The sequence below is a fragment of the Cannabis sativa genome, chromosome 9 (genome assembly GCF_029168945.1).
Source record: "Cannabis sativa cultivar Pink pepper isolate KNU-18-1 chromosome 9, ASM2916894v1, whole genome shotgun sequence".
NCBI lineage: Eukaryota > Viridiplantae > Streptophyta > Magnoliopsida > Rosales > Cannabaceae > Cannabis > Cannabis sativa.
This window is the reverse complement of record NC_083609.1, coordinates 1,464,550-1,489,543: the sequence shown is the minus strand read 5'-3', so window position 1 is coordinate 1,489,543 and position 24,994 is coordinate 1,464,550. Positions and strand designations below refer to the sequence as shown.

At 34.5% G+C, this 24,994-nt stretch overlaps 3 protein-coding genes across 4 annotated transcripts; all 3 read right to left on the bottom strand.

The window, feature by feature from the left end:
• Positions 1 to 582: 582 nt before the first annotated feature.
• LOC115722465 (eukaryotic translation initiation factor 1A) lies at positions 583 to 1,859 on the bottom strand. 2 transcript variants are annotated; one of them, XM_030651682.2, is made up of 2 exons: positions 1,692 to 1,859; positions 583 to 1,253 (listed from the first exon to the last, which is right to left on the bottom strand). In XM_030651682.2, the coding sequence occupies exon 2, from the start codon at positions 1,228 to 1,230 to the stop codon at positions 793 to 795; it is 438 nt and encodes a 145-aa protein (XP_030507542.1). In that variant the 5' UTR covers positions 1,231 to 1,253; positions 1,692 to 1,859; the 3' UTR covers positions 583 to 792. The 2 variants fall into 2 exon arrangements, with proteins under 2 accessions (XP_030507542.1, XP_030507543.1); XM_030651683.2 differs by having other exon boundaries at positions 1,672 to 1,837.
• Positions 1,860 to 4,008: 2,149 nt separating this feature from the next.
• On the bottom strand, positions 4,009 to 8,936 carry LOC115722372 (cell division control protein 48 homolog C). The gene is made up of 10 exons (XM_030651571.2): positions 7,893 to 8,936; positions 6,691 to 7,295; positions 6,153 to 6,305; positions 5,679 to 5,795; positions 5,475 to 5,579; positions 5,144 to 5,209; positions 4,997 to 5,061; positions 4,719 to 4,920; positions 4,469 to 4,612; positions 4,009 to 4,363 (listed from the first exon to the last, which is right to left on the bottom strand). Exons 1-10 carry the CDS (start codon positions 8,854 to 8,856, stop codon positions 4,319 to 4,321), a joined length of 2,466 nt encoding a protein of 821 aa, XP_030507431.2. The 5' UTR covers positions 8,857 to 8,936; the 3' UTR covers positions 4,009 to 4,318.
• Positions 8,937 to 10,121: 1,185 nt separating this feature from the next.
• LOC115722603 (U3 small nucleolar RNA-associated protein 20-like) lies at positions 10,122 to 24,440 on the bottom strand. The gene is made up of 30 exons (XM_030651849.2): positions 24,283 to 24,440; positions 24,082 to 24,204; positions 23,839 to 23,996; positions 23,716 to 23,760; positions 23,458 to 23,610; positions 23,131 to 23,237; positions 22,167 to 22,352; positions 21,801 to 22,043; positions 21,502 to 21,715; positions 21,333 to 21,407; positions 20,943 to 21,247; positions 20,291 to 20,483; positions 19,953 to 20,205; positions 19,526 to 19,865; positions 19,045 to 19,225; positions 18,822 to 18,962; positions 18,447 to 18,708; positions 17,736 to 18,194; positions 16,892 to 17,349; positions 16,551 to 16,687; positions 16,290 to 16,471; positions 15,787 to 16,179; positions 15,570 to 15,695; positions 15,238 to 15,303; positions 13,360 to 15,158; positions 12,997 to 13,276; positions 12,214 to 12,450; positions 11,164 to 11,673; positions 10,952 to 11,084; positions 10,122 to 10,783 (listed from the first exon to the last, which is right to left on the bottom strand). Exons 1-30 carry the CDS (start codon positions 24,349 to 24,351, stop codon positions 10,530 to 10,532), a joined length of 8,082 nt encoding a protein of 2,693 aa, XP_030507709.2. The 5' UTR covers positions 24,352 to 24,440; the 3' UTR covers positions 10,122 to 10,529.
• Positions 24,441 to 24,994: the final 554 nt, after the last annotated feature.

The window sequence follows — 24,994 nt, the reverse complement described above, 5'->3', positions numbered from 1 at the left end:
GGTTTTTCATTGAAAGTCTAAAAGGCACAAATAATGTTGATTCTTGTGAGGACTGGAGTAATATCACTATTAGTATAATTCATTATCAAGTCTTACTTATTTTATTTTGAGAACCATTATAAAAAAACCACTAATCAAATATAGTGTGTGTCACCTCATAATAGGACTACACAGCTTGATGTCTCATAACAAGAATTTGCCAAACTAACAATGTAAAATACTAAAATTTAAAAAATAACCTTTTCGACCATAATGATTGTGTTATGATCTTGCAGTGTAAATCTTAATTATTTGTGCGACCATACACAGTTATTTAAAGTTATTTTACTAATAAAAAATATCATAAAGGCTATTTTAACAAAACACTCATCCCATTGTGAATTTGTGATGCTCTTCAAGGAAATACTTAAGTTAGAAAATCATCAATATAGGAAGTAACATATTGTTTCAAAACACAATCAATAGCCATTTCAAAATTCAGAAAAAAAATAGCATAAAACATATAAAAACTACCAAAAGAAACAGTCAAAATGAAAGTGAAAGAACCAACCAAGAAAACCATATTAAAGACAGAAAGAAAAATGAAGTACAAACAGGATAGATATTCATGTATTAGTTAAGGAAAGATGTTGTTAACATCAATCAAGGCCTGTGCAGAACAACCTATAAAATTCAAACCTTCCTTCTTCATTTATGAAATGCATAATGCCAGAAAGCCAAGATAGATATAATAATGCATTTTTTTTTATAACATACTAAAACTTGAAATCAAACAAAGTTGGAATTTGTTTACTATATCTTGTCGATATCTTCATCCTCGAACTCGATGTAATCATCACCAGCACCCTCATCTTCATCCTCAAGGCCACCAGCAATGCCCTCATTAAGTCGGGTATTCTCAGGCAACTCGCCATAAGCCTTGAGAAGCCTAGCTTCATCGGGCATGTACTTGAGGATCACATCAGCTTTGTCATCCTGATAATCTCTGAGACCAACGAGTATAATGTCTCCTGCTGCAATCCAAACTTTCTTGTGCATTTTTCCGCGAATATGACAGAGCCTCTTCGTCCCATCGATGCACATTGCCTCACACCTTCCATTACCAAGCATTCTAAGTACTTGGGCATATTCTTGCCCATCTTCTTTGAACACAAGCTCACGCTTTTCGTCATCAGCTTCGTTCTTTCCTCTCTTCCTGTTCTTTCCTCCCTTTCCCTTGTTCTTCGGCATCTTTAGTGATTATTTTACTTTCCCTAATAATTATTAAACAAATCAGAGAAAAAATATATAGTAATTGGAAAACAAATCAAGAATCTCACAAAAAAATAGTGAATAGTTCAAGAAAAACATCCTCCATATATTACAATTCTACTGTTATTATCTCATCAAAGACAATACATACCTCGAAAACCCCTTCAAATTGTCAAATTAAACAAAAAAAAAATGATTTTTTTTGGGGGAAAAGGGGTAAATGACCTAACCAAAAACGGAATTGAAATTGAAGGTGGAGGAGTCTAAATGAAATGAAATTAAGAGAGAGCTTGAGATAAATTCAAGAATAAATAAGATTTGACATACGAATTGAAACCCTAGAAATTGAAAATTAGTAAAATACAAAAAGAAGCAGAAAGTCAAATCAAGATGAAATCGAGTGAAACGATTAAGTCAAACCCTAGATTATGAGGAAGGACCTGGAGTGGAGACGAAGACGATGTAGCGCGTGGGTGATACGGTGGTTGTGAACGCCCGGTGGGGAAGAGGAAGACAACCACAAGCGACGTGGGTGAGAGAGAGAGAAGCAAAATTTAGGGTTTTGATGTCTTTTTATTATATTTTAGGTTTATATTGTGAGTTGGGCCAATGGGTTAAATCCAGCCCAACCCAATTTTGACGGGTTATTAATGGGCGGGTTCAATACGGGTGTGTTTTTATTGGTTGGGTTGGGCGGGTGTTGCAGATTGACGGTTTTTGTGGAGGAAATTACACTCTATACTCTTTTTATATTGTCTTCTTTTATTTTTACCCTCTTTTTTAAAGTCTATCATTTTTACCTCTTTTTTTAATCATTGTACCAATTTTGCCCCTGTCACTTCAAGATACTCTCCATGTGACTCTCTTATGTTAGGGTATTTTGGGTACAATACATATAAAAAGAGGTATGTTTCAAATAAATATAAAATTAGAGGCAAATTTGGTTAATTGATTAATAAAAGAGGCATTTTTCAACTTACCCCGTTTTTGTGTTTCATTGGATAAGGGAAATTACAAAAATACTGAAATTTAGGTTAATTTTTACAAAAATACTATCACACGAATTTTTTTTCAAAAATACTGTATTTTTATAAAACACCAGTAGAATACAAAACATAACAACTCAAAACAACAGTAGAACAACTAAAAAACACCAGTAAAAACTTAACACAATATACTGCAGTATGAACCTTATAAAAAAACACAGTAAAAAAATAAAAAATACCGTCTGACAGTATTTTTATAAAAAAATAACAAAAATTAGTATACCATATAAATTTCTCTTGGAAAATCTCTAATATACGGTGTATATGTATTTTTTTAGTCTACATTCTCAAAATTAAATTCTAATAGTGGTGTAATGTGGTGTAAAATTTGACACATGTTACTTATTATGTTAAATTTGGCACAAATATAATAGTATGGACTAAATTTACACTACAATAAATATTACTTTTTATTTAATTTTGCCACTTATTAATATAATTAATAATTTTTTTTTATAATTTCATTTATATATATAATATAATTTTTATATACTTTTAATAAACATTTAATATGTTCCCTCCTATATTCATTTTTTGAACTAAATTTGAGACAGTATACACTATTTATTGAAAATAGTCTTAAGAGGTAGTATATTATTGTCGGTACAATTTAATATCATATTTCGAATATTTTAATTAAATAAATAATATAAAAAAACAACTAATAATTCACAAGATTGGCACTAAATATTTGAAGGTATTTTTCTTTTTTAATAAATTTCAATTGGGAAATTTGATTTTTTATGCTTACATTTGGTTAAAAAACTTCCCTTAAACACATAATAACTAATATTTGTAGGATATGACAATTTTTATGATACTCCTAAAATACTTCCTATTTACATCACCCTCATTTACACAATTGAACCCCCTCATCGGACCTCATGTTGGACACAATCGGACCTCATGTTGGACACAATCGGACCCATCGGACCCTATATCGGACCTATCGGACCTATGTCTTCTACCTCGCAAACTCACAGTTTCATTTGACCCTATCGGACCTACATCGAACCTTATTAGACCTTGCCCAAAATCACACATTTGAGATTCTAAAACCTATATCTATCCCTAAATCTAACAAAATCTATCAACACTAAAATCACAAAAAAATCAATAAAAAAATAAAAAACAGTGATGGTGCTTCGGTGGTGGTGCGCCATGGGTCGGTGGGGGAGCATCGTGGGCCGGTTGGTCTCCTCCATGTGGGTGTAACCGGCGTTTGGGACAATTTGGGGTTGGGACGGCTGTGTTTAAGTTGGGCAAACAGAGAGAATAAAGAGAAGGAGAGAGAATAGGTGTGGGATTTTGAGAAGAGTAGTTTTGAGATTTCGGTAAAGTGGACTTATTCTAACAATTAGCTATAGTTTAAATTTTCCTAACCAATTAACCCTTAAATCAAGCATAAAAAATCAAATTTCCTTTCAATTTCACTCATAATATTTATACACTAAATTATAAATATTCATAAAATACTCAATCTAGAAAATGCAGATTTAATTGGAAAATCTAAATTGCAAATTAGATGTTTCATTCATATGTAAATCTAATCCACATTCATGTATATATGTTGTTTAAAAAATTATAAATATAATTAATATTTTCATGAAGGATCGGATTAAATTTGATCTATTGGATGAATAAATTAGATTAAATTCAAAATATGAAAATCCTAAGATCAGATGTACTATACACAAAATAGTGTGGAAGATTAAATAAACACTTTTTTGAAATATATAGCCAAATAACTTGATCAAGTTTTCTTCAATTTTTAATTTTGGATACACTTTTTTTTTTCTGACAAAACCTTGATATGCAACAAGGAACTAAAAAAGAAAAAAATTTCTTACACCACCTTATTAATCAACCCAAAATCAAAATGTAACAAACAAAATTGGAAGACACAAAATTATAGTAAAGACAACTTTGTTAGTAAATAAAATAATCAAAATTTGTGAGGTATTTCTCCCTTAGCTCCCTTATGAACATTAACAAAATACCTCTTACCAAACGAAATGAAATCAAGATTGTAAGCTCTCTGATAGTATTTTGTAGTACTGTTTTTGCTGCAAAATACAAAAATGAGAATGGAATGAGAAGAATTGGAAATGTGTTTAGCATAATTAACAAGAAAAAAAGAGGGAGCAACGAAATATGAGAATAAGCGATACCTTGGCTTTTACCGACGCAGATAATTTAGACATGGCGAGCTCAAAGTGAGGTGTTTTGATGGTACGTAGTACAGAAGCTCCATCCAATTTGGCTTCTGTGGTAGTTTGTTTCTCATCAAGAGCAGCCATAGCAGCTTCATTTACCTGCGCATAAAATATAATAATGTTTAAGGTTTTTACTTTACATTTAAGAAAGATTATGTTTGTTTGTTTATTTGTTTCTTTCTAATTTAAGAATGTTTAGACAAACCAGTGAAGATAGGTCGGCGCCACTGAAATTGTCACACGCTTCCATCCGTCCAATGGCACTCAAATCCACACTAGCATCTACTGGCTTCTTCCTTGCTAAAGCTTTCAAAATTGAACCGCGTTCATCGGGGCTCGGCAGAGGTACATAGAGAAGCTTACCGAATCTTCCAGGCCGGAGAAGGGCATTGTCCATAACTTCAGGTCTGAATAAAAAGGGCACAAGATATTAGAGAACTTGTACTTAACATTCAAATAATTCTGAGAGGCAATGAGCTTTACCGATTTGTGGCACCGATTACAAATACGCCTCGCCGCTGCTCTGCGCCATCTAACTCTACAAGTAGCTGCAACAATAATAATAAAAAAGAAGATGTTATTTTCTGTGACAAGTACAAACATCGAGATTAAAATCGCAGATTATTTAACCTGGTTCAGTAGCCGCTCAACAACCCATCCCCCTTCTCTCCCACGCTTGGTTGTCAAGGCATCCACCTACAATGATATAAAACAGAGGTCGAGGCCAAGAGTGTAAGCATGAGAAAAATTATGCCAACATTCGTTAAGCAAAAACCATAGTGGAACGCCAGAATCAGAAACAAGCTATGCAAAACTTTTTCAAGACTTTCGCAATTTATCATCAAATCAAGCTTTGCTAAAATTCAATACAAATTTATATTGCAGAATAATGCATAATGATTAGTGTGTCCTTAGTTTACAACCGGAAATGAAGAACAGTGAAGGAGAGAGAACAACCAACCTCATCAAAGAAAAGTATGCATGGCGCACATGTCCTCGCACGTCTAAACAATGTCCGAACACCCAGTTCACTTTCTCCAACGTATTTATTCAAAAGTTCAGGACCCTACAAGTTAGCAGAAGGCACAGAATTATACGAATACATGTACAATGTTACAAATACAAAAGCATAACACTATAAAGAAAAGTGGGTAGGAGGACTGACCTTAATGTGAATGAAGTTAGCTCCCGCTTCATTAGCAACAGCTTTCGCTATCAATGTCTTACCACATCCGGGAGGACCATATAGCAAAAATCCTGTCTCTAAATCTACTCCGAAACCCTATACAGAGTATGAAAAAAAAAACTAAGTTACAATTAAACCAACAAATTGAAACCACAATTAACAGTTCAATGCCTGGTCGCATCAGGTCTCCACTAATTACGATTGACAATTCAAATGCTAAACAATGTTCATTCGTCAAAAACAAAGAAAAAATAATTTCTAAATTAAAATAAAAATAATAAATATCAATAAAATTTATTTCAGGTTGTACATTATATTTCTTAGACACAAGTAATAGTGTTAGACTCTAACCATAACCTCGTTTGAACTACTTTACAATCTGACTCTCCGTGCCACAAATATAATCATAAGCATATCAAGCATAATTATAATAATAATAAAGAGAAAAATTACCTCATAATCCTCAGGATGTTTAATACGCCTAACTATATATCGATCGAATTCTTGCCTCAAAAGATCTAGCCCGCCAACATCTTCCCATTTTACCTTGGGAATAGCAGAGAAGCCTTCTCTTATTGAAGAAGGTTGAACAAGTTTAACAGATTCCTGAAACAATATTTTAAAGATAACAGCACTCGTCTTATGAGTAGCAGAAACATGTATGTATAAATTCTTTTATATGAAACTGAACTTGTAATAAAAAGGAAATCCAACGAAAGTTTGATAAGTATACTGTATCAGACAACGGAAAACATTAAATTACATAAACAATTTATAAATAAAAAAACCTGGGATTCCCGCCTAACCCTACAATATTTGGGAACTGGGAAAGATAGTTTTGACCATTTGGTAAGTATCTCAGGTTACTATCATTCTACGAGAGCATTTTAGTTACTTTTTAGTCTATGTTTTGGTAAAAACTCATCTAAAACTAATCACATCTCAAGTGCAGGGATGGATAGAATAACATAAAATTTACACAAGTATTTACCTCAAAATCTGCCATAGTGATGTTAAGCCTTTCCATTTCTTCGGGAAGCCAAGGTTCCTTCCACCACCCTTCATTATACTCCTCATCTATACAATTTCTTGTTAATTTAGACTTTCTTTCATCTAGAAATCTTTTCATTGCAAGGTTACCCGCCTTGTTAGCCAGCGCATACAAATCAGCTCCAACAAAACCTGGGGTAGCCCTTGCTATTTTAAATAGATCAAGCGAACCTTCAACCCTTAGGTCTTTAGCAAGGACAGAAAGAATCTCAGCTCTTGCATTTTCATCGGGCACACCCAAGGCAATTTCCCGATCAAAACGCCCAGGTCTCCTTAGTGCAGAATCAACAGCGTCAGGTCTATTAGTAGCTCCAATAACAAGAACAAAACCATGAGATTGTGAGTCTGCACTATCATCAGTCGGCTTTACAAGCCTGTGAGATTCATCCATACAAGTCATCAATTGTGTCACAATTCGACGCTCCATCTCTCGTTGTAAATTTTCTCTTTTTGAAGCAATAGCATCAATTTCATCAATAAATACAATCGAGGGGGCTGTCCTCTGTGCTTTCAAGAAAAGGTCCCTTATATTTTCTTCAGATGCACCTAAATAAATAAGGGTCCATGAAAAAGCAATGAAGAACACATGAATCAGACAGAAAACATAACCAGATAATTTCCACAATGAAAAAAATTCCATTTTAATTAAATTTTGGTATTCAGTAACATTCTCAATATCCCAAAACAAAACTCAAATTTCTGGAAATCTACACACCTCATTTAATGCAAAAACACCTCCATTTCATCCATAAAAAACAACATTTATGACCAAGTATGAATTACAGTAATTTTTCATTTAATTAAATTTTAATAATTAGTAACATTCTCAAAATCCCAACACAAAAATCAATTCTAGACATCTGCACACCTCATTCAATGTAAAAGCACCTCCATTTCATCCATAAAAAACAAAACTTTACGACCAAGTATGAATTACAGTAATTTCCATTTAATCAAATTTATCAATTCAATAACATTCTCAAAATCCCAAAACAAAAATCAAATTTCTGGACATCTACAAACCTCATTCACTATTAAAGCACCTCCTTTTTCATTCTTCAAACCAATCATGACAAAATTGACTAAGAATAATAACAAATAAATAATCAATATAAAGGAAAAAAAAAATCAGTTTTCCCTTACCTGAGACACCAGAAACAATCTCAGTTGCAGAAATCTTGTAAAATGGTACACCAGTCTCATTAGCAATGGCGTGAGCTAACTTGGTCTTACCACAGCCAGGAGGACCATGCAAGAGAATACCAGCCATGGGACGAACTCCAAGCCACCGAGGAAGCTGAGGATGGTAAAGCGGGACAATAACTTCCATCTCAAGCTCCTCCAACACCTCCTTCATTCCACCCAAATCCTTAAACCTCGGACCATCATTCCCCCTCACCTCAACATCAGTTACAGAACTCGAACCCTTTACTTCCTTCTTCGATTCATTAGGTAAACTATTTGGTGCTCGACCATCACTCGTAAACCCAACCTTTTCTCGATCAGGAAGCTCCATCTCAATATTCTTCTCCTTCTCCGCTACCTTGGAAGATTTCGGTGTATACGATTCTCTTAACATCGATTTCATTAGGTCAAATTTCGGCTCCAATTCTTCTCCATACACAGCATCTTCGGAAGTCACCTCATCGCTCTCACCAGACTCTTCTTCCTCCGACTCAGACGAACTACTATCCTGATCGTTCCTCCGAATTCTAGCAATACGAGCTTCCTCCATACGTCGTAATCTCTCTTCGCTCTCATCAGGAGCACCTTTCTTAGGCTTCTTTCGGGAACTACTCGGACCACCACAATCTTCGTCGTTGTCGTCTTCTTCTTCTTCATCGTCGTCAAAGACCAATGGTTTAGGGTTGTTGAGACGGCGTGGAGTGGAGTCTAGGGTTTGCTGGACGAACCTGGTGAAAGGTTGGAGCTGACAACGCTTGTAATCGGGGTAAGAGGAACGGAGATAATCGACGATTTCATCAAGGGTTGAGGAATGGAAGTGCTTGAAGGAATCTACACGGCGGAGGAGCATGTTTCGTTTGGATTGAGAGAAGGAACCTCCGCCGGCGCCGCCACATCTTCGGCCGGAGAACTTCTTCCCCATTTTGGTTATTAAAGTTCAAAGCCCTAACTAAAACCTCTCAATCACAATTATAACTCAAAAATACTTGTTTTTTTTTTTTTTTTTTTTTTTTTTTTTTTTTTTTTTGTAATTTGCAATCAAATTACCTAAATTTTTTCTTGTACATAATTATTTTTTAAAATTGTGATGTTTTAAATTTTAATTATATTTTATAATATTTAATAGGAATTTTTCTTCACTAAAAAAAATAGCGGTTTTTTTATTTTTACAATTTTTTTTTTTATTTTTACTGAATTCTACATAGAAATCACTATAACAATTAATAGAGTAACTTAAATCGCAACCAAAATCCATCCTCTATTCTGTTTCAAAAAAAAAAAATCCTTCCTCTATTTAATATTAGGTAGATCAATAAAAAATTATGGTTAATAGACTAAGTATCTGGAAAAATAAAGACGGTAATAGAATTGAAGCTCAAAAATTTAGTATAGAGGGTTGTTCTTCTGAAAACTAAAATTTTAGATAGTTTGGCCATAAATTACCTTTATCTTTTTAAAATTTTAAATTACACATGTGGCACTGATGTGACATTGATATAAATATTCTCGTTATTATTATGTTTGTCACGTGAATACTATTTTAGAACATCTCTAATGGTAGCATTCGATATTGTCTTGTTGATATCGGACTTATTAGACCTTATATTGGACCCATCGTGTCACAATAAAATTTAAAATTACGAGGATCATCGTCGAGCCCACTATCAGGCTCTATATCGAACCTATCGGGCTATCTTCTTCAACCTTCAAACCCTTCAACATTAAACTACCATCGGGTCCTATATCGGACCTACATCGAACCTGCATCGGACCATGCAAAAATCACAAATTTCATCCCAAAACACAAATCCGAATCTAAAAGCTACAAAAATCACATTCTCTACTAAAACTACTAAAAACACAGACTTAACCCTAAATCTAATTACTTTAACCCTAGTTAAAACTTCATGAAAAAAAATTAAGAATTACTTTTGACAACGACGGTGGCCCGTGTGTCGTGTGGGTGGTGTGGTCGTAAGGTCGAGGCGTTTTGTGAGTCGTTGGTCGAGTAGGTAATCTGATTATGTGCTCCTCCAAAGAGAGGGAGAGCAGAATAGAATTTAATTTAAAAAATGACTTTTTCTATTAATATTGAATAGGAGAACAATTTTGACCCAATAAATACATAATTAATCAAATTTTCCTATTATTATTGTTGTAATAATAAAAGAAAAACAGAACAAATGATTGAAAATGGAACACATTACTTTGATTGAAGCTATTACTTAAAATTATTGGGATCAAAATTTGAATGGCCTACATATGGGACATTACGATACTATAGATAAAGAATAAATAAATATACAAAAAGAAGCCAAAATCAATGCCACCATGGTAAAATAATATGGTGCCTAAGCAAAACAAAGACTCTAATTGCTTCTCTAAGGCTAAGCTGGAAGCATGACAGCACCAAAAACTTGGTCAAAATGTCCACACAGTTGTTGAAGCAGGCCATGTTGGATCGGAGATTACTTTCCGAGAATCAACAGCTTCCCCGCAAAATGCTCCCCGAGTGTTCAGTTGAAGCAACCGAATGAGAGGTAGCTTCATCCAACATCATGTATTATTATTAGTCATTGTCATCGCTGTATCTATCTACACCCATCGCCCGTATTTCATTGTCATTATTTTCTTTTTCTTGTGGGCACGATGTTTAGCAGCGATCCTCAGTTTCCTCTTTGCGTTTCGCATTGGATTAACTACAGCCATGATTTTCTCTTCTTGTTTTCTCTTGTCTCGTTTTGTCTTCAGCATTTTTCTGATCTCGCTGTAGACTTGCACAAACGTTTGGACGCCCAACATTTGTCTAACACGGTCGCATACTTCTTGTGCTAGTTGCTTCATATCATCTGAAAAGACAATTAAAAAATAAAAACAGTAAGTGAAAGAATTGTGATGTCGAATTAGGATCCCCGCCTAACCCTACAATAATTGGGGCTCGAACCTCTTCGGTATAGCATAAACACTCTATTGAACAATGTATATACGAAAAGCTAGAGTAAAGAGGGAGAAATCACCAGATACGAGTCTTCCAGCGAACCCTTCGCAAACTTTATACAAGGGTAGGAGTATTTCATATGCATAAAGTTGGCGGTCTTCATCGGAAAATTGAGAAAAAATCTTGCCATAACTATTGAAGACAATTTTCATCTGCAAGCAGCAATAAGAAAATCATAAGCTTATGATACACTGAGCCTTAATACAGCAACAACACTCTGGTAATACAAACCTGAATAGATTCCATTTGAAGGGCGATTTTTCCCATCTTTTTTAGCATAGTGGAGATAAGTAAGTTCCTGAGGGCCTTAGAATGTCCATTGTCTTCAAGAGTAAGAGACAGAAACGAGGTTTGCACTTTCCCCGAATCAATCAACTTTAATGCTTTAAGAAAATGACCTTGCTCGTGCTGCTCGAGGGTAGACCAAAATCTTTGAGGTTGTTCGTGCTCCGGTTGTCCCATCAAAGAGTGCACACCACAAACAGTAAAAACGATATTTTGTACAATCAGGTTGCTTGCGGCATCATCGCTGACTTTTGTCTTCAGTTGGCAACAAGTGGAAACAGCAATCATGAATAGTCTACTTGGCCTCGTAAGGAAATAACTTTGAAGGGAAAGTTCACGATTCTTCTTGCATAGTTCTGTCACGGCAGAGAAGTAAAATGCTACTAGGCGACTCGAAATGTCTCGTAACCATGTGTGAGGGTGCAAGAGAAGTTCACATATTGCATCCCATACATCCTATTTGCAAGCAACAGAAATATGGTTACAAAAGCAAATGAAAATTTAATGTAATAAAAAGGTTAAAACTTTTTTGAGAATATATTTCCATCAGTTCAGAATTCGAAATTACTTGCTAATTCATAAGAAATAACTCCCATGAAAACAGGACAAGGTTATTCTAGTCTAGAAATACAAATACCACCAGTGGCCTAAAAGGCAAACCCGAATTCAGGAATAAAGTTTAGGGGACCCCAGCCCCCACTAGTTTTTTATTTCTTCTGTAATTTTTATATTAAATCAGTCCGATTTTTTTATTATTATTATAATGTAAAATTTTCAAGAAAAAAAAAAAGCAATAAAGCTACAATTTTCATAAACGATTAAGCCCCATTTCAATGAATTTTCTAGCCCCATGACTAATAGTAATAAAATAGTTAAATACAGCAATCACAAGAAAATAACAAATAAACTAATAATTAATAACAATATATCACTATATTACCATTAGTATTTTCTCTTGATTATAATCAAAAGACATAAATGAAGAATAATACATACCTCAAGATCCTCTTCAAAGCATAAATCATGAAACTCATGCAGAATTTTCTCTAACATTATCAATGAATAGTATGCCTCCTTCCAGAATGGAATAGTAGCCTCATCAGAATAATCTTGTGATCTGTCATTATAGTCATCGATGGCAGATTTCAAAATAGTTCTAGCTCTTGGCAAGACACTACTTCTGATGTGTTTTTCAAATCCTTTCTTTTGCCCTTCAACTAATAATCCCAAGACCTGTACAAAAGCACTCATGCCCATTAAACAAGAAACAATTTCCTAATATAAGGTCTCATTCAATACAACAGAGCCAATTACATGTCCATTTCTTAATGATTCAAAATCAGTGACATCAAATAGTATGCAAGAGATCAATAAAATAGAAATTGAAAAGAAAAAAAAAACCGAGTTTTCTAGCCCTTTGGGGTAGTAATTTTGTGTTGTGGCTTATCAGAGAGATATTGTACTGGATATGGTCTGTGCTACTTGTTGAATGAAATCCTTGTTTTTCCTTAAATTTAATATTTATTAAGGAAAAAGAAAGTTCTTAAGCTAACTAGATACACGATCGCTTAAACTTTGTCATTGAAAATAGAAAACTGTTCATTTATTTCAATTAAAATTTAGTTCTTTCATCTTTTCATGTGAAAGCAAACTAGCATCAAATATTAAAGAAAATGTAATAAAGAAAATTGTAGGGGAAAGAGAAAAGCATCCTAATTTGCCAAACAAAATGTTTACATTATCAACTTGGATTTAATGAAACAGTGCAGAGAAATTTACCTGTGCTGCAGCACTCCACAGTTTTGGCTTCTCATCCATATACCAAGATAGACTGCTCTCAAGAATAGAATGAAGTGAATGTGCACTTACACAACCGATGAGACGCTTAATAGCTGCACCACTCATAGCACGAACCTCACTATCTAGATCATTAGCTAAGCAAGCTACCAAATGAATAAATAGTGTTTGTGATTGATCATCCACAACACTTTTCGGAAACTTAACAATAACTGCATGAAGCATTTCGAGTGCAGCTTTTCTTCCACTTGGGTGTTCATACCTGCAAGACAATTCATGTTACATTACATCACAAACTAACTCAAAAATGCAAATATCAAATTATAAGATCAAGTAAAGACTTGCCTAAGATTAGAAAGCAGAGAATCCAAATGTTGTTGCAGGCGTTTCCCTGAAAGACGATAATCGAGTAAGAACTGCAACAGAATCTGACTGCATTTTTGACGTATTGGTTCTACTTGACTGGTAACCATCAATTCCGCAACTCGAGTTACAAGATCATATATTTCCGGAACAACTAGCTTACGGCTAACAATTGCCTTTAAAAGTGAAAGTGCAACAAAAGAGGGATTTCTTTCTAGCTCAACAAAAAGTGGAAGCTGAATTAGTAAATGTAGCTCTTCAGAGGAAAGTGTGGTATTAGTTCCTCCCAATATAACAGTCAACAATCGTAGGCAAGACTGCATTAAAGAACTGTCGACATTTATAGTACTTTGGGCTATATCAAACAGGGAACCTTTTATCGTATCAACTTGGGATTCGATGGATGGTAAAGGCAATCTTACAAGTGGAGTAAGGCACCTAAGAGTTGCAGACAAAACATCTTCGTATTTGGAATTCAAGCAGTTTCCAAGCAACGGGATAAAAGGATCAAGCATTGCTAATACTTTTACATCATTTTTGGCATTCTTTAAGCTCTTCACACTTTTATGCAGTATCCCGAGAGCGAAAACAATTATAAGATGTGAACCTAATGACTTTACATGTTTAACTCGGACTGAGGAAACATTTTTTCCACCTGCACCCTTTTTACGATTTTTAGGAGTGTTCGAAATTGTTGAGTTCTCATCCTTATTTTTAATCCCATCTTCAATGAGACCAAATAGAAAAATAAACAAGTCAGTCTGATCTACAGAAGGGTTGGATCCAATACCAGCAGCTATGTGATTCAACATGCTTTCCAATTTCGCTTTGATTTTGGGAGTCATTCGGTTTTGCAAGTGAGATGCAACAGGTGACAATACTTTCAAAGCATGGGTTTTGAATGTAATGCTCTGAGCAATTAATTGTAGTGTTTCGAAAGACTTCCTCTTCCTAGTTTCTTTCATTTTTGAGGCAATCTTATCCACCTCTTTTTCCTCGGCAACTTCTCCAAGAATATCATTCTCAACTATCGATAGGAGATCTTCCAAACAATAATCCAGCTTGCCACAAACAGGAACCGAGAGAAACTTCGATAAAATGAAATTTAAGGTGTACCCCAACACGTGCATTTCATATCCTCGCTTTAATGTGGTCCGAAGAACCTTGACTAGAAACTGCAAGTATTCTAACCCCAGCTCCTTCAAACATGCAGCCAAAGCAGACCTAGCTTCATCACGGATGCTTTCTAAACGATTCTTCAGAAAGTTTGATACGCGATGTACAATAGTAGGGAGCTGCGAGTCCATTATGTCTCCAGGAAGCAACTTTAATATCTTAAGTGCAGCGAGGTTGACGTTAACATTAACCCTATCAGAATCGGATTCCAGTAACTTCTGTATCTTTGGCAGCACAGTTTTCTGAAGACAAATTTGTATCTCAGACAGCACAGAAGAGCCACTACACTTACTAAGTGTAATCAAAGAACTTGACTCAACGGTCCCGGAATCAGAAGGATTGTCACAAGAGGATGCAGTGGCTGAAAAATGGAACTGGTCTAAAATAAAGCAAATTAGCCGTACTAAACTCTTCTGCTTATCGGGATGCAAGTTTATCTCATTGAAGCATCTCAATAACAGAGAATAATAAGAATCCCACTTCATTTGGCCAGAAACCGAAGCAAGGGCATCTATGCATGCATCTCTAACATGTTCACCCTTTCCTTCTTGAACTTCAAAAAGCATACTAAAAAAGAGGGGTACAAAAACTTTATTTATTATTCCCTGAAAGTAAAAGGAAAAAAAATCAGTAACTTGGAAAATGGTCTGGAAAATCAAAATAATTAATGTGAAAAAATATTACCTCTGGCATAGAGTTAGAACCGATAGCGTTCCTGAAGCGTGCCAAAGCTCTTGCTCTTCTGTGCCTCTGCAAAGTGAAGTGTCCATATATGAGAACAATAATAATATCAACAATCATACAAGATGCTTTTCTAGTTGGATAAAAGTATTGATAAAGATTTCAATGATTCCTCTTAAAATCAATCAATGTATTAGAATTTAGAACACAGCAACTGGTGATTATCAAACAATATCTGAAATTTAAACAATAAAAAACACAAATGCGGTTTCTTTTCTTTATGAAAATGATTAAACTGAGCATGAGCATAATAAGCATGGGAAATGGAATCTCACCTGTAAATGAATGATATTGTTGAAAAAATCTATTTCAACGTCTTCATCACAGAGAACCTTTAACGAATCCAGGTTGCCCATATTGGGAAGTTTCATCACCATTTCTCGTAGTAAATTAATCCATTCCTGAAACCGCATCAATTTATCATGAAATTGTGATAAAACTGAGTGTTTGAGCTCTTCTCCATACAAGAAAAGGCTAAACAAGATTTCATACCTTTTTCAAAGAAGCATCTCCCTTCATTGCATGCCCGAGATGCTTCAAGAGAAACTTGTTTATTATGCGCTTAATGGATCCTACTGTCCAATGATCACCAATTTTCTTCGGAGGAGGCGTGTCTAGATCATTTTCTACATGACTGAGAACTTCACCAGCAAATTCGAGAAACGAGAGTAACAATCCATAGGAACTATGCCTTAAAATTAACTCTGTAGATGACATATCGTATACACAATGAGACAAAATCAGTAATGCTTGATCCTCCGGAACAGTATAGAAGAAGTTTGCACTATTTGCACTGATCTTTTCATAAGAGTTGATTATAATGTCATAATCAAGGGCTCCAATTTCCACAGTAGAGGTTGCATTCAAGTCACACACAAGTTTTGCCTGCATTCCATGCAATAATTAAACGAGCAGTTGTAATACAAAATCTATCAAATCAAGATATTTCGTCAGAAGCAATTCTTAATGAAGATACGGAAATGAACAAGCATTACCACAACAGTTACGGAGGGATCAACTTGGGCAAGAGTTTCAAGAAGATCACAGAGAGATGTGCGCAAATCTCGATCACCAGAAACAAACAACGGAGAAATACCATTCAGGATTGTTGTTGTAATTTCACTTCCTAGTATTGGTATAATCCCCTGTATGACTTGTACAGATTCACGACAGACATCTGCAAGTCCAAGAACAAACTTTCAAGCATTAAAAATATTTCTTAAAATTAGAAAATATCATAATTTTAAAGTACTAACCAGAACTTTGAACTCCCTTTGACAAAAATGGGAGCAAAATGTCGATGAACTTCCTGGCAGAAATTGGATCCTTTACATACTTGGAAAGAAACTTGAAAATTCTAATCTCACCCTCCCCAGGGTCTTTGATCAATTTCCTGAAACATCAAACAACAGTGGAAAAATCAAGACCACAGCAAATCGCCCTGTAAACAAAATTTTGCAAACAATAGCTGAAAAAATTCGGTTTAGTCAATCTGACTTAAATCTAGCATAAATGTTACAAATAATCAAAGACCGCAAGGAATCTAGCATATAACCTTCTTATTAACTATACGTTAAGAAAAAGGAACATGGCATACCTCTTGGTTGCACATTCGCTTTGGAAAAACCCATGCAAGCTACAAATAAGTGCATCAAGATTGGGAAGTAGAACTATCTTTACATCATCACCATCCAACTCACTATCAAGATACAATAGGTTCTCAATGAACTTTAGAACACATCTTACAATAGCTTCAGATGCTGATGTAACAGTTAGAATTGAGAATATGTCAGGAACAAGACTCTTCTCCCGACAAAGCAGGGGCACAAGTTTCTGACTTCTAGTCATTGCAACAAAGCAAGAGAAGAGTGAACTAGGCTTTTCACCGCTAGAACCTTCCTGCTTGAAACTTTCAACCAAAGGCTTCACTGACTTAAAGAAGAGGTCCCAGAAATCATAACCAAAATCATGATCTTCGTACTTGTTGAGAACAAGAGAAACAATTTTCAAGCATGAGGACCTTAAATCCTTGAATTGCTTCACAGCGGAAATGGCCTGCAAACAATAATATTTTTTAGAAAAGCTTCAATATTATGTAAAATATTGAATTCACAGAAAAGAAATTGAAAAATGGAGCAAGTGAGCAGCTCTTGGCGCAATAGACTATAACTAGTAACGTATACCATTACTAAAATAGGAACTCATAGATGAACATAACCACAAAGACAGACATAAATATTTTCCATGTCTAGACTTTTGAAAATTATATCTGCTAAATAAAATATTAGCCTCTTTTGGGAATTTAACTAGAAACTAAATGCAATGAAGAAACATCTAACATGAAAAATTAGACACTCTAACAAAATAGTCAATCAACACAAAAAACATATGGTTCCTTATTTTTTTTTTAAAATAAAAAAAAAAAGAAAAGGAGCAGTTACCGAGACAGTATTTCCTTCAGTATTTTCTTTCTGAAGCAAAGACGGATTTGAACTGTTTTGATTTTCATCCAAAGATCTATATCCCTTTGCAGCATCAAGACTACATGTGCAGCTCTCCAATATCCGAACAACACATCCCATCAAAAAATCAAGAAAAGGCTTGATTCGCAACTCATCGAAAACTCCAACAACATCTTCAATCACATGAAGAAAACCATTTCTTTTCTTCCATGACAATGCTGTAATATTATCAACTGTGAAATACTTAAGAAAATTTGAAGCTTGAAACCTATCTTTAGAGCTTCCGGAAGAAGTCCAAAACCAGTCAGACGTATCATCACTTCCCACTGTCCCAATTTGCAAAGGCTTCATTAACAATGCATAGAAAAGGGGAAGCTCATCAACATCAAGTTGCGCTAAGAAACCAAGAACCGCCTTTCGATAATTTACACTTGCATGCTGAACAAAACAGAATTTGTCACACAGCTTAGTAGATGAAGAATAAGATGAAAGAACAATACCAAATAAAGGGCAAACAAGAACCCACAAACTTCCTGAGGACGGATATTATCTTATGTATTACAAACGAACAGATAACAGATGCATAATGCATTAAAAACTTTGAAAGATTCATTTCATGGGAGGGGCCATGGATACTCCTTTATAATTAAAAAAAAAAAAGCACGTTGTAGAGCTGAAAAACAAATATACCTTTCGTGAGGCATTCTTCTTCAACTTCCTGACTTTTGGCATCAGAAGACGGATCACTATAGGTACAAGGTAAGGTCTGTGGTACTCTTCAATATGTTTAGATTCTCTGGATAAACTCCATGTGGTTAGCTCCTCTCTGAAACTATTAAAGCTAAGTATATTTTTCAGGTGTTGATCATATGATAGCAGAAAATCATCTTTCCAAATCAACAGGCATTCAAGAACCGCTGACTGTATCTCAGGATCATTTGCATCCAAAAGCCTGGTAAAAAACAACAATGAATTCCAGTTATGTATCCTAAAACTATATGAAATGTGATAAACTAAATTATAACAAATTTTACAGTTAAAATAAATATACATTGATACACAAACCTATTTTCCAGCACATCTTTAAGAAATTGATTCCGATAAAAGGACTTAAGGTTCCGCATCAATTTCAGCAAATTTAACCATTCTTTTAGAATAACCTTCCAATCTTTGCCTTTACAAACAAGTGAACTGAATGATCCCACACTACAATCACAGATAACAAAAGCAAGTTACACCTCTATAGAACTAAGAATAAACAAAATAGCACATGAAGAATCAAGATCACCTTATATGCTCACTGCTATCATAGCCCAAAAACTTCAAAAGCAAAGGAACAACATCTCGTGAACGAGAATCAACAAGTGTTGGAATTCTTTGTAAAGATTGGAGCAACAAGGTTATTACTGTTGCCAATGGTGTACCATCAGAGGGAGGAGCGACAAACAACTTAAAGCGCTCAGCAAGAACTAGCAAACAAGAAAGGAAAAAAGGTTAGCAGTCAAACTTGTAAAGTAAATAGTTAATGGTAGCTCTAATCTACAAGAGATTTGCAACTGCATTGAAAAAGATGTCTGAAACTAATTCAAAATATTAACACAATATATAAGTTAACAATGCTAGTATTAAAGGAGTTATTGGATATATGGTTGTTACAAGTTTACATTTCTTAGAAAGTAAAGAAAAGGGCACTTGCAAGCGTTGTGAAGCACTGCAGCACATAAGCGTATGAAAAAGCACAAAAGAATGAAGAATAAAAAACAACTGACCACTTGCATTGCTGGAGAATTCTGCCTTTGCTTTATCGAGTTGATCATTTGATGCCTGGAATGTGGAGAGAATCTGCTTAAAATAACCAAGGAATCCTTCCCATACTAGACCAACATAATTGCTTAATGCCACCGCAAGGCATTCCGACGCTGGATTCCAAACATAACTAAACCGGTTATGAAAGACACCAATCATTCCATTTACAAGAAGAGGAATATAAACTTCAGATATCCTTCCAGCAGAGAGAGCCATGTGTACTTTAGAGATGTACAAGGTCACTGTCCTGAATGTAGAGACTGAAAGAGGAGTTGTCTCAATTAAGAGAAGGAGCTGCAGAAGCTGATATATCAAAGTAACTTAGCATCAAATAGTGTCAATCAAACTATAATCTAAACATCAAAGTAGCAAAAAAGTGAACAACCATACATTAAAGCTCTGGCTGTCTGTATGGGAATTCTCTGAAGATTCAGTTTTCAGTTTCTTATGAGCTGGCTGATCCTCTGCTGAAACATCACAAATCAGAAGTTCATAGTGGCAGAGTAATCTAAGAGCTGCAACACGGTGCCCCTTTTCCAGGTGATGCAAATTTTCAGCAAATAGACGTATTGCATCAACAGCCTTGTCTGCTTTAAGTTCTGGATGATATGTACGAGAGTTGCAGTTTTCTTCTATTATTGACCTATAATTAGAGATAGTTAATTATTTTCGATCAATATAATTAAGAGCAGGAGATAAAATAAATCAATAATTACAAATCAACTTACCCATATGCAGAATCCAAAAAATCTGCAACAGCAGATAATATTTGAGTGCACGATTTGTGCCTTCTCGCAAGATGCAAAAATCTGCTTGTTTCCTCACATTTGTCATTCCTACCACGGTGCAATTTTGAATAGGAATGAATAGCAGAGCCGATAATGCTTTGCACAACATGTTTAGGAACACCAGCAGCGTTGTCTGAAAGAAAATATCATATCAGTTGTTAGACAACCACGAGTCTCAAATGATTTACCTAATAAGAAGTGTGATTGGATATGTAGGTAAAAGCGAGGGATAAGATGAAATTGATTGGACAGCCCTAGCATTCTGATTGCACTTAAGAAAGTACAAATCACAGAGGCCCAAGATTTAAGAGTGACTGTTGCCATAAGAAATACTGGCTATTATTCCCTTCTAAATCTACCCTAACTAGCTGAAAAGCCTGAAATTAAATTTACTGCCAACAAAATTTATCAGAGAGAAAATATATATGTACATATTCATATATATCATGTATGTTACTGATACTTTTAATTGGTCTTTGCTGCACTAAGCTTGATCCAGCTCGCAACAATGTTAAATTAACTCATACAAGAGAGGACAAGGCAGGTTACTAAACAAACAAAAACAAAATAATAATAGAAGGAGAAGAATTACCAGATTCAATCACTACACATTGATCAAGTGCATCAATGAAATCAGCTAGCAGCGATGAATCTTTTTCGGGATCTAACAAGTACGGAAAACAATTGACAGTACCCCACAACAAATCTAAGTTGTTTTCCTGAAGTCGAGTAGATGATGAACCATGAGATACAACATCCTGTATGTCTGTCCGGAGAAAATCTTGAATCTTCAAAAGCCCTCCTTTAGAAGTTTCATCTAAGCTTTGTCTCTCAAATAAAGAGAGAAATAGACATACTACTTCCTTTGGTGAGGTTTCTATTAAATCGTTCAGCGCACTGAAACTCAAACAAAAAGAATCAGAAACTGTCCCGGGCAAGAAACTATAAACATATCCCTGAAATAATTAACATGTGAAATTACCTCAGAATATTAACCTTGAAGAAATTCAATATGGAATGATCCTTCAATAGTAGTTTGTGAATAAATGCCAGCAAACTGAAACCAACGCCTAAAAATGTCAGACCTCGGAAATTCACAACATACAAGTATACAACACTAGAATCGTAACATGAAGAATGGAAACCCAAACCTGGCGCTCTTTAACTCAAATACCGGTGCCCATTGCAATGAACAGTCGGATACGATTGACATGTCATCATAGTTGTGCAGCACATCAAGAGTGCAAAGCATCAACTCAAGAACCTGATCGAAAATTTCAGGTACACTATCCTCAGTAGTGATTCCGGTATGTAAGATCAGTTCCTGTAAAAGAAGTGCAACGGCATCGATCATAGGTTGGTGATCTATGCAGCATTACAAATTCTAAGTTAGTACAACAATTTCATGGAAATTAAAAATAAAGAAAATAGGACAATAAATAGAACTCACTAGAAACACTTCTTCCGTCATTTATTTGAACTGTAGAGACTAGCAGCGATAACAAGTGACTTAATCGAGTAAGAGACTTATTCTTAACAGAATCAGCTATTTCCATGTGTAAGCATTTCCACATTATATTCAATTCTTTGGGCTCAATTATTTCACACAATCTTTGTAATGAGAGAATTAAAACTTCAACAACAGTATTCGGAACTTTCTTTTCTTTTTTGCCTTGAACAACAATATCTGAACCTGTAAATGCAAGAAGTTGGTGCCAAAATAATGGATTAAAAAATATTTGAAATGTCGAGAAACATCAAGCCAACATAAAGTATAAGTAGATAACAACAGTTCTAGCATAGAGATAAGGCTTGCCTTCGGTGTATTTATCGCCAGCACAGAGTACTGGATTGCTCATCAATAACCGCAATACTCTTTCTGCTTTAGAATGGAGTTTCGATGAGGTTCCTTTCATAACATAGCAAAGTAAAGCACTGACTCCATATTTCCGGGTAGCTATATCAGGCTTCTTTGCAACTTCATGTATGACCTTCCAAACACCTGTTGTCCTCAAAATATTAATCATAAATTAACCTAAGAAAAAACAAATTTTGAGGAAACCATAATCTATAGACTTGTACAAAAACTCTAATGCCTTTACCATCAACATCATCTAGCCTAATAAACAAATATATAAAAAGCAAACAAAACCAACACCACTGAGGTGGTCACCGAAAGATTTTCCCTCAAATCATTCTAACAGTTTTAAAAGAATCGGGAAATTATTCCATTCGATTACTCTTAGGAATCGGGAAAATTCCTAAGAGTAATAATGATTTATACAAGCTTCTTCAGCCCATAAACTTTCAAGGCAATTTCATACAAAGGTGAAATAACTAAGAGATCGTAAGTCGATAACATAAACTAATCTTAAGTACTAACTTTTATAAAATTCTAGCATAAGAGCACATCATAAACCAAATAATTTTTTCTGTAATTTTGTTAAAGAAAAGAGAGATTCGGGACAAGAAATCACATAAAGTAAAGAAACAAAATAAATAAATAAATACTTGCTTCCCGTAACAGCAACATTTGTCAGATAAGCTGAACCACCTGCCCTAAATTTCACACACTAATCTGAGATATATATACTTCAATTTTCTAAGAGACTCAGCTACATGATATGGAACCGAAAACAGCAAACAGTATAGAGTCCAACTTAAAATTGTGTCGATGGCAAGTAACATATTCGTATGAAGATCATTATTCTTTCCCTAACTTAGTTACAAAATCAACAAACAGCTATATGTAATCATTACTAGAAAGATGAGGTAAATACCTAGTTTAAGCTGATCAAAAGGTGCATTCCTGAACAAGAAGGATATTGCTTCTGCCATAAAGTCTTGGACAAAATCTTTTGGATAGAACCTCAATTTCCGGGTAACCCTTCAAAAACATTATAAGGAATAAAAACATAAGCACCAAAGATACAGAAGAAAATTGTAACAATGATATTAAATCTGCGACAACATGCATCTAAAATCATATATCAAATTAACAACTATGAACTTCCCAATTAACTTAAATACGATTATCTGTATAGAAACCAAAATTAAAAGTATATAATTGAAATAAAAATTAAAACATCTATATAAATATTACTTACTTGAGTACCAGGTCAAGGTTGTTTATGAGATATTTCTGTAAATACATCATAATATATGACCAGGATGTAAAAATCTGCTCAATAATTTCTGGCTCTGTATCTGCACCGCTTTCAAGGAGAGCATATAGGGACTCAGCAATATTTGGCAAGAAACTGGCAAATCCATAAACACAAAAGATTAGTGATTGAAGCAGAGATAATGAATGTAATGTAAACAACAATACAAGAATCATCGAAACAAAATCGAGAGAAACTCACGGCAAAAACTCCTCTAGAAGATCCCTAGATAAAGCAGCAATTAGCCTGTAAAACAATCCAAATAAGCATTTAATAAGCTAAATAAGTTTTTTGTGATTTAAAAGTAAGAAGATTATAACATACCTGAGAATAGGTTCAACCGAAAGTCTGGCTTTTATATGTAAAACTGATAAAAGCTTTAACATAATAGTTTCTTTGTGTAATAACACTAGAGGTAGTGTTTGCACAAATGGCACAATCTCCTCATAGAAAGAGATGAAATCTTCAGCAGTATTCAGTTCCTACAATTACATTACAAAAAAAACAAACTATCAATTCTCATAATACATTAACACAAAAACTCAAATTCATAAAAGTAACACATACCCTCCATTCAACCAGACAGTCACGAAAAAATGAAGAGCCTTCAGATGGCTCAGATTTAATTATATCAAGACATCGATACACATCAATGTCGATGTCTTCTATTCTTTGAGAAAAAGTCTTGAACTGCAATCCAGGAAGGTAAACTCAGTAATCAAAAAATCAAAGTGGCTACCGAAATAAATAGTGAAAAGAGAAACTTACGATGAAGCGGCGACGGCCAACGGAGTTATTGAGAGACTTGACAGCCATAGAATGAGAGGGAGTCGCCATTGATGAAGATTTTTGAGAAAACTGGTTAGAAAAGGTTAGGGTTTTGTATATTCAGACAGGAGGAAGAAAGAAGGGTTTAAGAAAAAAAAATGAATTTTTAATTATAATTATAAATATAATATATAAAATGAATGAGGGAATGAGTTTTAATTATAAATACTTTCTTTTTTTTTTAAATAAATATCTTAGATTTTATTATATCTAGCTATAACCTTATAATAAAATAAAGGCCTTTTATAACGGCAGACAGTAAAATAGAGAAGTGGAGAGGTGGGAGCTTGCCACGCTATTAGTCCCACATCTCACAAACCCACAATCCCAACTATTACTTATTACTATTTATTTATTATTTATTATGTTAGATTAAAACATTTAGGGCTCGTTTGGAACGCCGTATTAGGTCGTATTGTATTGTATTGTATTATATTGAATTGTATTTTATGCAATATTTTTATGTAAAACTATATGTGGTATTAACTTTTATGGACACCTAAATATATAATATTTTAGTATAAATTAAAGTTTAATATAGTATTATATAAAAATATGATACATAATCCAATTCAATATAATACAATACAATACAATACGACCTAATACGGCGTTCCAAACGAGCCCTTAGGGCTCGTTTGGAACGCCGGTG